The 18,067-nt window shown below is 41.7% G+C and overlaps 1 protein-coding gene across 17 annotated transcripts in view; it reads right to left on the bottom strand.

The window, feature by feature from the left end:
• CCDC88A (coiled-coil domain containing 88A) overlaps positions 1-16,914 on the bottom strand; it is a 130,421-nt gene extending 113,507 nt beyond the window's left edge. For all 17 annotated transcript variants that reach the window (XM_015112381.3, XM_015112382.3, XM_015112389.3 and 14 more), the window contains exons 1-2: positions 16,074-16,914; positions 15,877-15,977 (exon numbers count right to left, since the gene is read on the bottom strand). In XM_015112381.3, coding sequence (XP_014967867.1) covers positions 15,877-15,977; positions 16,074-16,136 — 164 coding nt within the window. In that variant the 5' untranslated portion in view covers positions 16,137-16,914. The remainder of the gene's footprint in view (positions 1-15,876; positions 15,978-16,073) is intronic.
• Between the last annotated feature and the right edge of the window lie 1,153 nt (positions 16,915-18,067).

Genomic DNA, 18,067 nt, shown 5'->3' with positions numbered 1-18,067 from the left:
CCAACAAAATAACTTTCACTGCTTCATCAAGGACATGGTGAAACTGGGTTTATTTATATATATCTTACAAGTATATAATGAGAAAAATACAATGATTGCCCATACAGTTCGGTACAATTCCTTGATTCATACTAAAATGTCAGCAGTTTTACTAACCTTTGCTTTTGCACCATCAGTGCTTTAGCAACACACAAAAAAAGGCAAAGGACATCTTAGTAGTATTATGAAAATAATTCTGACCTGACAGACAAACCTTGAAGGAATCTCTGTGCTAGCAGGGGTCTGATCTCATTTGAGAACTACTGTATTAGGTAATTCAATTCCTGTTGTTGGTATAGAGACCTGGGGACTTAATAATATGCTAATCTAGAACATTCACTTATATGGTTGCCAACCTCATGACCAGTAACTGAAACAAAAGAAGGCTGTTTATAGATTCAATGGACAGCACTGATCTGTGATGGAACATTTTACCCATCATCCCTAAGCCCTAAGATTGGGTCACAGAAGTTGGTTTTAATCAGTATTCTAGAGTAGTAATTGCTCCAGATCTACTTAGGCCTAGAGACTCAAAAAATTCCAAAGTGAGCTGATATACAGTCAGGTATTTCCCTTGATCAGTGACAGACTTACCTACTATAGCTTTCACTCCCATACTATCAATTCAGTATAGTAAGGCTTCTTAATCTGTACTCCCCACCTAAGGTAATTTAAATAGTTCACTTGATTAATTATGGGTGACAAGTATCACTTTCATTTTTGAGAAGAAAGCCCTTTAAAATGAGAAAAAAATCCCAAAGAACAATCTCTTCTAATTAATGAATTAAATTTAGTCATGGAAACTTACCTTAAGTAAGCAGTTTTTAAATTTGGTAAGAAAATCTTTTTTCCAATCACCAATTTCTCTGATTTTTTTTTTAAAGTCCCCATACAGGACAACTCTAAGTATATGAATAAGATTACCACAATATTCGTTTGTCTTTTTCAGTGTACCAGAAAAGTGCTCCAAATGGATCAACGCTAACTTCATTATAAACCCACCAATTAAAGGCAAAATAATAGATACCTATTACAAAAGCACTAAGACAAACAAAAATTAAATTAGAAATATAATAAAAAGTAAAATAGAAGACAAAAAATAGCCACACATACATTCAAGATGCGATGAACCAAGTTAGAGGAAAGATACACATACAGAAAGGTAAGGAATTATTAATAGACAAGTTAACAAAACTTGCAGTCATGTTCTACAAATGGTCCATGAGAAAGAAACTGTTTTGGGGACCTCCAATTTAGCAAAAGAGTCGTTTTTTCGAGACAGAGTCTCGCTCTGTCGGCCAGGCTGGAGTGCAGTGGCACGATCTCGGCTCACTGCAACCTCTGCCTCCCGGGTTCAAGCAACTCTCCTGCCTCAGCCTCCTGAGTAGCTGGGGTTACAAGCATGTGCCACCACACCCAGCTAATCTTTGTATTTTTAGTAGAGATGGGGTTTCACCATGTTGGCAAAGCTGGTCTCAAACTGATCTCAGGTAATCCGCCCACCTCGGCCTCCCAAAGTTCTGGGATTACAGGCATGAGCCACCACGCCCGGCCACTAAATAGGTTTTAAAAGGCAAAGGAACAAATGACCTAAGATTTTAAAATACTGTATTGTACTATTCCTCAACTTGGTTCCTCCCCTAAGGCAAGTCTCCTCACCATTTCCCAAATCATACATGCAGTATGCTTTCCCCCCAAAATGCTTCCTTGGCCTAAAATACCCTCTCCTCATGGATAGCTATCCAAGTCCAGTCACCTTTCAAGGTTTAAATCAAATCTAACTTCCTTCACAGATAGGTTTCCCTGACTAACCATACCTTCGGGGCCAAACCTAACTTCTAGACATCGGGGCTCCCTAATTTATTCCAGTTCACACGCCCGCACAACTCACTCTCTCAGCACACTCACTCTCTCAAAAGAAACATGAAACCCATACAGATTAATGAAAAAAAAGAAGAAAAAAAAAAAGCAACCTAATAACCAGAGATTTGTTTTCAAATACCTGCTTGGGATCATTCACTATTAACTACAGGTTTGTCTTAGTCAGTACACACATTCAGTACTATGCTTCGGGGTCCCCAACCCCTGGGCCGAGGACTAGTCTAGGGCCGTGGCCTGTTTGGAACCAGTCTGCACGGCAGGAGGTGAACGGTGGGCAGGTGAGCTTTACCACCTGAGCTCCGCCTCCTGTCAGACTGGCGGCAGCATTAGATTCTCTTATGAGCACGAACCCTATTGTGAACTGCCATACGAGAGATCTAGGTTGCCCATTCCTTATGAGAATCTAATGCCCCCCGCCCTGGTCCATGGAAAAAATTGTCCTCCATGAAAATGATCCCTACTGCCAAAAAGGTTGGGGGCTGCTGCTATACTTAATACTTAAGTTAAAAAAAAAAAAAAAAAGATACAGGCCAGGTGCGGCGGCTCACGCCTGTAATCCCAGCACTTTGGGAGGCTGAGGCAGGTGGATCACGAGGTCAGGAGATCGAGACCATCCTGGCTAACACGGTGAAACCCCGTCTCTACTAAAAATACAAAAAATTAGCCAGGCGTGGTGGCACGCCCTGTAGTCCCAGCAACTCAGAAGGCTGAGGCAGGAGAATCACTTGAATCAAAGAGGCGGAGGTTACAGTGAGCCAAGATCAGGCCACTGCACTCCAGTAGCCTGGGCAACAGAGCGAGACTCTGTCTCAGGAAAAAAAAAAAAAAAATATATATATATATATATATATATATATATAAATTCTGAATCATTACATGTACATTCTATTTGCAAAGGTGGAAATATAGTCTAATTCATTTGCAAACATATGAAATAAGGAGCTGGAAAAAATTAAGTTAACCTTCAAATATAAGAAAACTCACCCCATTTTCCCTAATTATTCAAGTTAACTGGGATATTACTACAGTTCACCTTTTAAACCATGGATTAGGGGTTTTGTCTTTCCATTGGTATTTCCCTGTAAATTCTCATCCTCCACTACTTTGTAGTAGTTCAGGTCTTAATCAAGGACTAGTGGCCGGGCACGGTGGCTCACACCTGTAATCCCAGCACTTGGGAGGCTGAGGCAGGCTGATCACTTGAGGTGAAGAGTTGGAGAGCAGCCTGGCCAACATGGAAAAACCCCATCTCTACTAAAAATACCAAAGAATAATTAGCCAGGTGTGGTGGTGCACAACTGTAATCCCAGCTACTCGTAAGGCTTAGGCATGAGAATCGCTTGATCCCAGGAGGTAGAGGCTGCAGTGAGCTGTGATCACACCACTGCACTCCAGCTTGGGTGACAGAGCGAGACCCTGTCTCAAAAAAAAAAAAAAAAATCAAAGACTAGTATCCAACATCTAAAACTAAACCAACTTCCTTGGTCCTTCACCACCCAGGGAAAGGAGGCATTAATAGTTATGTTATTGATGATAATGTGAAGTTCAACTTTTTTTCTAGCCTTCACTAGGAAAATCAGTCACATTAAGAATACAGGCCAGGCACAGTGGCCAATGCCTATAACCCCAGGACTCTGGGAGACCAAGGCAGGAGGATTGCTTGAGCCCAGGAGTTCAAGACCAACCTAGGGAACAAAGTAGGACTCCATCTCCACAAAAAAAAAAATCTTCATTAGCCAGGCATGGTGACACACACCTATAGTCCCAGCTATTCAGGAAGCTGAGGTGGGAGGATCATCTGAGACTGGGAGGTCAAGGATGAAGTGAGCTGTGATCATCCCACTGCATTCCAGCCTGGGCAACACAGCAAGACCCCGTCTAAAAAAAAAAAAAAAAAAAAAAAGAATACACTATCTAAAAATTTTTCATGAAGGACTACTGAGATACCTCACAAAGTTTGATTTTTAACGTAAGGACTATGTTAATATAAAAAGTTATGGGCTAGGCACGATGGCTCATGCCTGTAATCCCAGCACTTTGGGAGGCCGAGACAGGTGGATCACCTGATGTCAGGAGTTTGAGATCAGCCTGGCCAACATGGTGAAATCCCGTCTCTATTAAAAATACAAAAATTAGCCGGGCATGGTGGTGGGTGTCTATAATCCCAGCTACCAGGAAGGTTGACGCAGGAGAATTGCTTGAATCCGGGAGGCAGAGGTTGCAGTGAGCCGAGATCGCACCACTGTACTCCAGCCTGGGTGACAGAGGAAGACTCTGTCTCAAACAATAAATAAATAAAATAAAATAAAATGTTATAAACAATTACCTTTTTTTTTCTTCCCCACTAATTATACTGCCCAGCTTTCTAGTTCAATTTTTTTTTTTTTTGAGACAGAGTCTTGCTCTATCTTCCAGGCTGTAGTGCAGTGGCATGATCTCAGCTCACTACAGCCTCCACCTCCCAGGTTCAAGCAATTCTCCTGCCTCAGTCTCCCGAGTAGCTGGGATTACAGGCACTCACCACCATGCCCAGCTAATTTTTGTATTTTTAGTAGAGATGGGGTTTCAACATGTTGGCGTGGTTGGTCTCAAACTCTTCACCTCAAGTGATCCACCTGCGTCAGCCTCCCAAAGTGCTGGGATTACAGGTGTGAGCCACCGCACCTGGCCCCAGCTTTCTACTTTAATTCAAAATACTAACTTCCACCTGTAGTGTGAAATCAAGAGATCACAGTCTCATAAAAAAAAAAAAAGGAAGAAAATTCCTACTCAACTTTACTTATCTTCATTTTATTCTATTTTATCCACCCATTAGTATTGTCTAATCATAGTCCTAATCACTATTCAGAACTGCAACCTCCAAAATCTCAAATTCTGAAAATCTACTTTGACCTCGACCTTCTATCTTTTCACCTTCTCTCATGCCCTCACTTCTAACCTACTCTTCCTTCATTCTTATTACAACTCTCAGAGGCGTCTGAACCACAGCAATTCCATCTTGAATAGGGGCTAGGTAAAATAAAGCTAAGACCTGCTGGGCTTCATTCCCAGCCAGTGAGGCATTCTAAGTCACAGGATGAGATAGGAGGTTGGCACAAGATACAAGTCATAAAGACCCCGCTGGCAAAACAGGTTGCAGTAAAGAAACTGGCCAGAACCCACCAAAACCAAGATGCTGACAAGAGTGTCCTCTGGTCGTTCCTCACTGCTACACTCCCACCAGTGCCATGACAGTTTACAAATGCCACGGCAATGGCAGGAAGTTACCCTATATGGTCTAAAAAGGGGAGGCATGAATAATCCACCCCTTGTTTTGCATATCATCAAGAAATAACCACAAAAATGGGCAATCAGCAGCCCTCATGGCTGCTCTGCCTGTGGAACAGCCATACTTATATTCCTCTACTTTCTTAATAAACTTGCTTTCACTTTATAGACTCGCCCTAAATTCTTTCTTGCCCGAGAGAACCCTCTCTTGGGGTCTGGACTGGGACCCCTTTCCAGCAACACAATCCTTAATCTCTAAGCTTCCTCCTAATCTTTGCTTTCTTCCTCACTTTAATGCTCACACATTATTATTCAACTATTCAGCTAAGAATCTGTAGTCTGTTTTTTCTCTCATCCCACGTCTGTTTATTCAGAATTCTGAATAAATTCTACAGGTATTTTTGTCAGTTTCCGAGCAGCTAAGCATTACTGGCTAGTCAACCATGCTCACTGGCTCAACTACAAATGTGTGGTTTCCAAATCTCAAATAAGCCATCAACCCTGCATGACAATACTTGTATTCATCTTTAACTGACACTCTTTGTGATTTCCTCTTAGCAGCTTTGTAAAATGTTTCCACTTTTCTCAAACCTAATTCCTCCACCGTTATTTACATCTTCATGCCTCTTTTTCATGCTATTTTCTTTGCTTAAAATGTTCTTCCTTCCACTCTCCCACTGCTTATGACTCCTGTTCAGTCTGATTTCTCCTACGGAGCTCTCATGTCCAGCTCAAACAGCTCCTCCAAGAAGCCTTTCCTCCATGTAAATCATCACTTCCCTTTCTGTGCGAACACTGTCTCATGGCACGGATACCACATTGCAATTTGTTTACATGCACCTCCCCCTTATCGTGGGCAAAGCATCCTATTCCTAGCATCTAGCAGTTTGTTACACAGTAAGCACTTAGAAACTATTCCCATATTAATTGATCTTTGAAGGAACTAGCCCTTCATCCCTTTCACCGAGTATTACACTTAGATCCTGACAAGAAAGAGCTCTGCCCTGAGTCCCACTCTGGCCCTCCTCGGCCCACATGCCTCCACTGGGAAAGGAGCCCACGTAAACAGGGGTATGTGCCTATATACCTCTTTTTTTTTTTTTTTTTGAGACAGAGTCTCACTGTCACCCAAGCTGGAGTGCATTGGCGCAGTCTTGGCTCACTGCAACCTCCGCCTCCCAGCTTCAAGCGATTCTTCTGCCTCAGCCTCCCGAGTAGCTGGGATTACAGGGGCCCGCCAACATGCCCGGCTAATTTTTGTATTTTTAGTAGAGACGGGGTTTCACCATGTTGGCCTGGCTGATCTTGAACTCCTGATCTCAAGTGATCCACCGGCCTCGGCCACCCAAGATGCTGGGATTACAGGCGTGAGCCCCCATGCCTGGCCTACCTACCCACTTTTAAATGACACTCCAGGTACCCAGAACTTTGCAATTTCTTGCCCAAACACTTTTAACTCAATTTCAGGGCTCACACAGGCCTCTTTCCTAGGTCTGTCCTTAGAATAGACTGTGCCACACTTGTGTACACCCTTGGGCCAAGGAGTACTTGTTTGGGGATGGGAGTACAAGAGCTTAGACCTTGTGCATGCATGCAAGGTGTTCACAGCATGTACATGAGACCTCTTTGTGGTGCCAGAAAGAGCCAGGGATGGGGGGAGGAGGTTGGGCTTAACCACATTCTGCTGCAAAACTGTGAATTTATGAATTCTAAATTCCACAGATTTTAAATTTGAACCTTTCAAGTCATTATGAAGGTATATTTATCAAGAGAAAAGACTAGAATATAGTTAATGATTTGCTGGCCTGGTTTATAAGCTTTAAATATTTAGGCCTATTGTGGTAAATGAATGCTTATCCTGGATCTTACAAATGTTAGGGGGAGATCTCCTCTCACTCAGAGTGAAGTTAATCAGTTTTATCCACCAATTTTTATTAAACTAGGCCAGGTACAGTGGCTCACGCCTCTAATCTCTGCATTTTGGGAGGCTGAGGTGGTGGACTGCTTGAGCCCAGGAGATTGAGACCAGTGTGGACAACATGGCAAAACTCTGCCTCTACAAAAAAAAAAACCAAAGAAAAGAAAATTCGCCAGGCATGGTAGTAGTCCTAGCTACTCAGGAGGCTGAGATGAGAGGATCGCTTGAGCCCAGGATGCATAAGTTGCAGTGAACCAAGATTTTGCCACTACATTCCAGCCTGGGCAACAGACAGAGACCCTGTCTCAAAGAAAAAAAAAAAAAAGAAAGATTATTAAACTAGCAAAATAGATCTAAGAAGCCATAAAAATAGAATCAGGAATAAAGAGAACATTTAAAGTAATTTTCCTTTTTTTTTTTTTTTTTTTTGAGACAGAGTCTCGCTCTGTCGCCCAGGCTGGAGTACAGTGGCGCAATCTCGGCTCACTGCAAGCTCCGCCTCCCGGGTTCACGCCATTCTCCTGCCTCAGCCTCCTGAGTAGCTGGGACTACAGGCGCCCGCCACCGCGCCCGGCTAATTTTTTGTATTTTTAGTAGAAACGGGGTTTCACCGTGGTCTCGATCTCCTGACCTTGTGATCCGCCCGCCTCGGCCTCCCAAAGTGCTGGGATTACAGGCGTGAGCCACCGCGCCCGGCAAGTAATTTTCCAATTTCAATAACTAGCTAAATATTAAATGACTGATTGAGGATTTAAACTTTCAGGTCCATGTTTTTGTTTTTGCCCTCCTACCACTCTGACTCTCCAAAAGCAGCCAGTTTACTAATTAATAAATTAAGTATTATACAGATGTCCCAATACCAAGTATAATCTCAAATACTATTTCTAAATATTGAAAACTTCATACCTAGAATGGTATCAAACTGTTTCGTGGATCCTAAAAGTCAACTGGTGTCCTATTGAAAGAGTTGGTCTTCCTTTCCATTTATCCTGTGAGAACTAGTTTCCCATAATATATATTAAGAGAAAATTTTCAGTTAAAAAATTTAAAAATACTCTCATGTATAACATCTAGTTCACCTGTTCTTCTCTAGGTTCTCATCATTTCTGTAGTTTAACTAAATATGAATCATACTGAGAACAAGGCAATCATGAAGGACTTTTCTTGAAGACAGTCCAATACAAAGCTGTGGACAAAAAAATCTCAACATGGCCCAGGTGCGGTGGCTCACGCCTGTAATCCCAGCATGAGATTTTGGCAGGCTGAGGCGGGCAGATCACTTGAGGTCAGGAGTTTGAGACCAGCCTGGCCAACATGGTGAAATCCTGTCTCTATTAAAAATACAAAACTTAGCCAGGTATGGTGGTGGGCACCTGTAATCCCAACTACTCAGGAGGCTGAGGCAGGAGAATCAGTTGAACCTGGGAGGAGGAGGTTGCAGAGAGCCGAGATCATGCCACTGTACTCCAACCAAGGTGACAGAGTAAGACTCTGTCTCAAAAAACAAACAAACAACCAACAACAAAAAACACAACATATTGGACAGGAAAGTTATTGGAAACCAAACTGAAAGCACTCTATACTCTAATACTATAAAAAACTATGGACCATGAAATCTTGTTCCAATCACCTTGCCTCAAAGGAGATACAACATAGGTGGGAAAAATATACAATAAAGGTAATTAAAACAAATACGGGGACAGAGAGAGAACCAATGAAAAGGAGAAATAGAAGAAAAACTAAAAAAATAAACTAAATTCTACAGTACTAAAACTAGAAGGTATTCTCAAAATTTTGAAAATTAATACAATTATAGCTATCTTCACTTAGTTCTTCAACATTTACTTACAACTTACGACATGCTAACTTCTATGCTAGGTGCTGGTGATACATGCTAAGTACTAGGTTAGGTGCTAGCAATATATGAGACAAAACATCTAGCCCCTAAACAGTAATAAAGCAGAGCAATAGCTACTCAGGTGAAGGTACTTCAGAATCATAAGCAAGAAAACAACTCTGCCTGGGGACTTCACAAGGTTTTAAAGGAAGAGCAGGAATTGGTTAGTCAAAGAAAAGGGTAAGGATAGTCTAGAACAGGAGAGCCTAATCCCTGGGCCATGGATTGGGTCCATGGCTTGTTTGGAAAGCCACACAGCAGGAGATGAGTGGTGGGCGGGCAAGCATTACTGCCTGAGCTCCGCCTCCTGTCAGATCAGCGAAGACATTAGATTCTCACAGGAACACAAACCCTATTGTGAACTGCGCATGCAAGGGATCTAGGCTGCATGCTCCTCATGAGAATATAAAGGCTGATGATCTGAGGTGAAACAGTTTCATCCTGAAACCATCTCCCCTCAGCCTGGGTCCATGTAAAAATTGTCTTCCATGAAACCAGTCCCTGGTGCCAAAAAGGTTGGGGACTGCTGCTCTAGAGGAAAATAATTCTAATGATAATAATATAAATAAAACAATCAAGAGCTAACATTTATTGGACACTTTCTATATGTTAAGCATTGTACATACATTATTCTATTTGATTCTCATAATAATCCTGTGACTTTTATCCCACTTACAAATTAAGTAACTTACTAAAGATCATACAGCTATATAGAGGTGACACTAACAGATCATACAAAACTAAGCTATAGGCCAGGCACAGTGGCTCATGCCTGTAATGCCAGCCACTTTGGGAAGCTGAGGTACGAGGATCACTTGAGCCCAGGAATTCAAGACCAGCCTGGGCAAAAAAGTGATACCTGTTCTCTACAAAAAAATTTTTAAAAATTAGCCAAGTGCAGTAGCACATGCCTGCAGTCCCAGCTGCTTGGGAAGCTGAGGTGGGAGGATTGCTTGATCCCAGGAGTTTGAGGTTGCAGTGGGCTGCGATTGTGCCACTGCAGTCTAGCCTGGGTGACAGAGTGAGATCCTGCCTCAAAAACAAACGAACAAAAAACTAAGCTGTGAACTATCATGATTTACTTGAGGAACTATAAGTAGCTAGATATAGTATAGCACAAGATAATAATAATGACAGCAACCAGGACTGGGGATATAGTGGGTCAACAAAACAGAAAATAGACATATCTGTCCCTGTCTTAGTAGAGATAATCCTTCCCCACCAGGAAGGAAACATTATCTCCCATCTTATAAATGTAGGAACTGTAATTTGGAGATGTTACGTTCACATACCAGTAATTAGCACAGCTAGAACTGAACTCAAGTCTATCTAACATAAGGCCCAAATTCATTCTACTTTACTACACATGGCTCTATTATTCAATCATTCAACAGAAATATAGCAAGAACCTACTGTTTGTCAAGCACTGCCCTAGGAATACAGAGACAAAAGATAGAGTCCCTGGCTTCAGGAAACCCACAGGCTAGTCAATAGAGTCAAGCAAAGAGTCAGGCTGGTTCGCACCTGTAATCCCAGCACTTTGGGAGGCTGAGGTGGGTGGATCGCTTGAGACGAGCCTGGGCAACATAGTGAAACTCCATCGCTACAAAAAATACAAAAACTAGGCCGGGCACGGTGGCTCAAGCCTGTAATCTCAGCACTTTGGGAGGCCGAGACGGGCGGATCACAAGGTCAAGAGATCGAGACCATCCTGGCTAACACGGTGAAACCCTGTCTCTACTAAAAAAATACAAAAAATTAGCCAGGCAAGGTGGCGGCGCCTGTAGTCCCAGCTACTCGGGAGGCTGAGGCAGGAGAATGGCGTGAACCCGGGAGGCGGAGCTTGCAGTGAGCTGAGATCCGGCCACTGCACTCCAGGCTGGGCGACTGAGACAGACTCCGTCTCAAAAAAAAAACAAAAAACAAAAAATACAAAAACTAGTCAGGCGTGGTAGTGCGTGTCTGTGGTCCCAGGTACTTGGGAGGGAGAACAGCTTGAGCACGGGAGGTGAAGGCTGCAGTGAGCAGTGATCATGCCCCTGCACTCCAGCCTGGGCAACAGAGCAAGACCCTGTCTCCAAAAAAAAAAAACCAAAAAAACAAAACAAAAAAAACAGGAGATGACTTCTGAAGTCCCTTCAAACCCAAGATTCTAAAGGAAAAGAAAGGCTATAACAAGTATATCACAATTACCAAGTGTTCCAAGTACAGTTCTCTTTAACTATCTAACGGGTTTGGATCATAAATAATAATTCCAAATACTGTTCTGATACTATTAACAATTTTCTCAGTACTTAAAACCCTAAGACATCCATATTTTCAACCATTCGAGTAATATGAATTGCACATTTTTAAAATTTTAGGAGTATGAAATTAACTACAATGTCACAAATTCCTTAAAAACTCACAGCAAGTAATATTCAAAACTGGCTCCAGAACTAAATGACATCTTAAACAGGAAAATGATTATTTCTACTTCACTGTCACCACGCCCTACAACTGATAAGTAACAATAAAGAAAAAAGATTTCAATCCACTGAAGTAGGAAAATGCCCTATAGTGTACAGAAGAGCTGGCCCATCATTCCAGATCTCTAAATAGCTTCCCTCTTCCTTCCCATTAGGTAAAGAGGATTGATGTCATGTTACAAGTTCTTACGAGATTATTTGATTCAAAAAGCTACTCAATGAAATTCAGGATTCATCTCTGAATACAGTAAATCCCAAGTCAGTGAACAGACTTCAAAATTGTGAGGCAGAGACAGTAAACAGTGTCGTGAAGAAGTCAGCTCTTCACTTTCAGAGTCTGGGTGCAAAACGGCAACACCAGAGTCATTAAATTAATCAATTTTCTTAGTCTTAATAAACATTTAAGATGAAAAACTTAGGTGCGGTGGCTCACGCCTATAATCCCAACACTTTGGGAGGCCGAGGTGGGCGGATCATGAGGTCAGGAGATCGAGACCATCCTGGCTAACATGGTGAAACCCCGTCTCTACTAAAAAAATACAAAAAATTAGCCAGGCGTAGTGGTGGGTGCCCATAGCCCCAGCTACCCAGGAGCCTGAGGCAGGAGAATGGCATGAACCCAGGAGGTGGAGCTTGCAGTCAGCTGAGATCAAGCCACTGTACTCCAGTTTGGGCGCAGAGCGAGATGCTTTCAAAAAAAAAAGTTTCTATAACAAAAGTCCATGTCACATCTAAAAGCAATAATATAAGACTAGCAGAGCAAAAATGTAATTAAAAGTATATAAACAGCCAGGCATTGTGGTGCACGTGCCTGTGGTCCCAGCTACTCAGGTGTCTAGGGTGGGAGGATGGCCTGAGCCCAGGAGTTTGAGGCCACAGTGCACTATGATCACATATTCCAGCCTGGTAACATAGCAAGACCCCATCTTGAAAAAAAAAAGTATATAAACATATTTTTACTGGTGGCCAGAGACCAAATTTGCCCTCCTCCCTGAAACAACTGGGGGGGAAAAAAAGACAAAATACATAACATTTTTCAAGACATTGGACATCAGGCAACAAAAGACAGTGATCCCCAATAGATGGGAAACAAGCATGAATCCAACAACTGCTCCAGCATTACAGCCTTGAAAGAGTTTCCAGGCCACAGAACAGGAAGAGGGGAATCCAGGCAGAGCACAATGGTCTGAGCTGAAGAGACAGAACTGAGTCTGGAGACAGCAAGGTAGCTAAAGGTGACAGCAAGGTAGCTAAAGTACACAGGGCAGAGTACTTAAGAGAGCTGCACAGTGAGAAAGATCTGCAAAGGGTATCCCTCAAGTCTGAGTACTTATCAGAATGTAAGTGTGAGGAAACTACCCAAAGATAGTGAAAGAAACACCAAAAAGATTGAGAGCGAACACCACCAAGTAGGTCCTGTTCCCACCAGCTAGAGTATTCGGAGGGGTTTTGCCTCAACAGTGTGACAGAGTGGTACTGCCTAACAAATCTTAAAAAGCATGTCCCCAAAAGATCAAACTGTTTTCAGGTAACTTAATGCATCCCAGAACAAAGCTCAAGATTTTTGTATTTAATGGAATACAAAAATATCCAGCACCAAACAAGTTAAAATTTCAAATGTCTGGCATCAAATAAAAAAAAAATCACCAGGTATGCAAAAGCAAGAAAACAGAATCCATAATGGGGAGAAATATCAATCAACCAAAACCAACCCCAAAATGACACAGACAGAATTAGTAGACATAGACATTAAGCCAATTATAACTATATTCCATATGTTCAAGGATCTAGAGAAAAGACAGAGCAGGAAAAACATAGACATGGAAGATATAAGACAATTTCTAGAGATGAAGCTATAATATCTGGAATGAAAAATACGGTGGGTGGGATCAAGAGCAGAATAAACATTGTAGAAGAAAAGATTAATAAGTTTGGAGACATCACAACAGACTATTCAAAATGAAACAAAGAAGACTGAAAGAAAATTGAATTAAACATCAGTAAGTTTTAAGACAACATCAAAGCGACTAGTATATATGTAATTGGACTTTCAAAAGGGTGAAGAGATAAAAAAATATATATATATATATAGTAGCAATAATGACTGAAACTTTTCTAAATTTGATAAAAACTACAAACCCACAGATCCAAGACACTCATCGAATTCCAAGCACAAGAAACATGGAAAATATATAAATAGTTTCACTTACAAAGGGTTCTTGCCCACAATTTAATTCTGTAATTAAATGTACTGTAGAAATTAGACTAGGCCTAACTTTTACATTTACTAGGTACAGAGTTACAACTACAACTGACACTTTATAATAAAGTACATTAAAGCATACATTAATCTAAGTGCTTAACAGAAATCCTAATGACTTCAAAATTAACAAAATACAGCTTTTAAAACAATGTATATTTTGTTGCCCTATCAGTTAAATAATTAAAATAAATGTGTTGATCTTCTTTTAGCAAATTATTCAAACAAAGCAAAAGTATACTTTTTTTCTTTTCTTTTCTTTTAATTTATATAGGTCATTTACAACAGAATTAGGACACCAAAAAAAAAAAAAAATCTAAAGAAACTGAGAGGTGGAACTGAAAATACAGAAGCAGAGTTGTGGTTTGGAAAGGAGCTACCCCTCATGAAAAACAGCAACCTGGCAACCACTATTTTGGAATACCATCATTTTCAAAATATACATGTATTTTTTAGCATAAAACTGCATTCGAAGTGGAAACAAACTAATGTATTTGTTTTTAGCACCTCAGTTAAGTATTTAGGATGCAAAAAAAAAAAACCAAATTTTTTTGGAAAAAGAATCGTTCAAATAAAATTAAAGTGGAAAACTAAAGTAATCTATTTCCCTATTTTTGTGAACACACATTTTTTTTTAGCACACAAATTCAAAATTTTCTGTCTAAAAATAAGCACATAAAGAGACATAGGGGAACAAGTTCTGAATATCTAGTGTAATGGCTACCCTTTCTGTCATGTAGTTTCCCCAAAACAGAAGTCAGTTTATTATCCTACCATTTTGCTTAGGAAATAGTTAGATATTTTGAGGATAAAAAATAATTCCATTACACAGCTGTCAAAAATATATTTACTAACCCTGGAAATAATGTCTACGCTCTTTTTTCCTTTCTTAAGGAAAACATATATACATATTCAGATAACATACATATTTCTTTGGGTGCCTATGAAAATAAAACACTGGTTGAAAATGTGTAATAGTATAATACTTCCCTGTAGGATCAACACGTACATGAAAAACAGCCCACAAATATCTTTGAGCACATAGAGAAGTTAACGAGAGCAATTTTTTATAGATTTGACTTCTACCGTCTTAAACATAAAAATCTAAATCAATAAAATACAAACGATAAGGTTATCAGAGCAGTAAGGTAGACTTATTCTCTAGTAACAACTATTCATTAATAACACACCGATTTCCCATACATATAAAAGTTCCAAACTACCTCTTCTAATCAGATTTTATTAAAGAGAAATAAGCCTAAGTACGCATTACTTTGAGCACAACTGAAAAATTCAGTTTGATAAACTACATTAGCGTACTTAGAATGCACGTATGCTACAATATCTGTAATTGGATAAAAACTGAGTTTTAATTTTACTAATCCAGCTACCAATATACTTTCACTATTCAATTCCCATCTCAAAAGCATACTTTCCTACTTAGTACAAACCCAATATTATAAACACAAAAGACAAAGATTTGCCCACTAAGTCGTTATCTAATTGTTATTAAGACTTGATACTTGCATTTCAAAACCTGTAAGAATACCTTAAAATGATCCCTAAAATATTAAGCAACCTAATAATTCACACAATAAATCATCTCATCAAGCTTTAGTTATTACAGGCATTTAAATTACTTACTACAGCAAGAGTCCTCACCAATCAGAACCGTTTGAAATTTTCCCTTCTGAAATCTGCTATTACTTAACGAGTTTCAAATTTTGAGCCACTTATTTCTAGATATAGAGGTTAATAAGAAACATTTCTGCATCAAATGCACATAACTTCACAGTAAAGTCTTTTTTCCTATCTTAAGAAACCAGATTCTCATTCTCTCTTTTATTTTACCAAATTATCAAAGAAGACACAATGTGGCTTGGATTTCAGTACTGAAGACAAGTGACGATACATGGTTGACAGAATGAAAAATTAAAGTTTCACAATTTTAACAGGTAGAATTACTAGGTTGTGATAATGGGCTGAGCGCATAACATTATCATTCCTTTCAAGATCTAATTCTTAAACCACCTGAATTTTTCTGGCCAATGAAGCAAATTAGGGGCTTAAAACATCGTGTCTCAAAGTTCACCGTATGCTATTTCTCAAAGAAAACAAGTTACCTAGGAAAGAAGGAAGAACTTACATTTGGAGCATGACCTGGTTCAGGAACACCCCATCCACCAAAGCCACATATTCATCAAGGTTGGTCCCATTTCCTGCAGTCAGAGGTCCAAACGTTTTAACCTAGAACAGAAGGATCACCACGACATGAACGCCCACCTCCATCTCTGCAGCCACAAATAACGCAGCAAAATATACAATAAAGGACACCCCACTTACCCAAGTGACCAAGGGGCTGGTCATGAACTGCTCCAGAAGGGGAGTAAAAATTTCGTTCTCCATTTTACAGAGTATGTATTTGAAAAAAGGAACTACCACAAAAATACGCCTAGGGAATTGGTCACTAAACGTGGAAGTAAGTATAAATCAATGAAAGTCCATTTCGGCAAGGGAGGAAAATCCCATCGTGGAGGAGGGGGGCACTCTCCCTCCTCAAAAAACACCCCAGAGGGAAACAAGCCGAAATCCCAAGAAGTGGCTTCGACGACGGACACCACGAGCAGCAGCCTGCGCTGGAAATGTCTGTACCGGGCGAGGAGGGGCAGAGAAAAGGCATCTGGAGGAGGAGGAAGGGAAAGGGGGCTGGAGCCCAAGACAAAAAGCCCGTCAAGGTTGTCCAGCTCCTGGAGGAGCCAGACCAGCGAAACTGCTCCCAATGAATTAATCCCAACGTGGGCTAAATGAAATACGTTAGACAGAGACCACGTTAAGGATTCCGAGGGGCCGCCAGACTCGACCTCGGCGTTCCGACCTCTACACGTTCCACCCACCGATGGGCATGGAGCCGCTTTCGACCCGCGGAGCCTCCACTGCCCGCAGCCCCTCAGCACCAACAGGCAGGGCTCACCCCTTCCCCCCGAACAGACACCATCCCTCCGCCGCCCTCAAGCCTTGCCTCCAGCCCCCTTCCCCTCCCGGGGGTGGGGGCTTGAATGCGTGTCCCTAACCCCCCAGCTTCCTAAGCCCTGCCAGCCTTTTCAGCGCTTCTCTGGGAATCCCTGGCACAAAATCACCGCCGCGCTCCAGCCTCCTCCGCCCTCTATGGAGAAGCCGGAGTAACGGCCTCAGAACCGCAGTGCCGCATCACACCCCACCCCTCGCCGCCCGCCAGAGCCGCCCGCCAATGTCGGGGACGGCCGTCAAAGGGAGCGCGTAGCTTCCTCCGCGCCGATATCCTTCCGCCGACTCCCCGCCCCTCCCGCGCAGCTGCCTCTGGATTGTGGGAGAAGAAAACCGCTGCATGAGCGCGCTCCCGAGCGAGCGCGCCCCCGGGCTAGCCCCGCCGCCGCCCAGATCCTGGCGGCGGGCGCGGGCGTGGACGCGCGTTCGCTGCAGCTGCTGGGGAGACACCCCGCTCCTCGCTTGCGCCCAGGCTTGGGGGGCGGGGACAGGGAAGGCAGAGCAAGGGGTCTGTCTGCTCCCTCGCTCGCTCATGCGTAATTATGGTTTATTTCCTCCCCGAGTGCCTTCTTTGATATGTGAAGGAAAGGGAAAGAAATCCTTCTCTTTTAAACGTGAGGGTTGCAGACAACCTTTTTCGGACAGTTTGATGTGTTCTGTAAAGCATGCCTTCCCCCCAGCAAAATGGAATAGGAAAACTCACTGCAGCAAATGGCAGAGGGACTTGAGCCGCAACTTGGTGGGTTTTTTCTGCTTCTTTTTTTTTTCTTCCAAATCCAGTCCACTAACGCATGAATATTCTTCAGAGTTGCAAGTGACATACAGTAAGATTTTTTAAAAACCAGAGCTGTCTGTCAGCACGTTGGTATTCCCTGACTGGAGCAAACGTGACTCAGACATTGTTTTTTGGTTTTGTTTTGTTTTTTGCTATTTGGCCATTGAGGGGTCGGGGTGGGGGGGAATCCCAAGCAAAATCAAGAACTACAAAGAAGAAACATTTGGAAGTCATCCAAGTTGGGTGACAAACAGATTACATATTTGTCATAAATCTCCATGCCATGCACGACTGGAACCTCGACATAATTTTAAGTTCCCTGGCAAAATCAAATGTTACTCCTCATTTAAAAGGAAAATAAAGACTTTTTTCCTGGGGTAAAATGGGCATGTAGAATGCAATCTTTTTTGAGAAAAGATAATATAGTTTTATAATGTGTGCTATGTTTACATTACATAAATATTTACATAGAGTATATATTTTAAATTAGCAGTAAAAATGTCTCTGTCATCACACAATTAAGAAACAGCACAATTTC

This window comes from Macaca mulatta, chromosome 13, assembly GCF_049350105.2.
Source record: "Macaca mulatta isolate MMU2019108-1 chromosome 13, T2T-MMU8v2.0, whole genome shotgun sequence".
In the NCBI taxonomy this organism is placed as follows: Eukaryota; Metazoa; Chordata; class Mammalia; order Primates; family Cercopithecidae; genus Macaca; species Macaca mulatta.
This window is presented reverse-complemented; position numbering and strand designations above follow the sequence as displayed.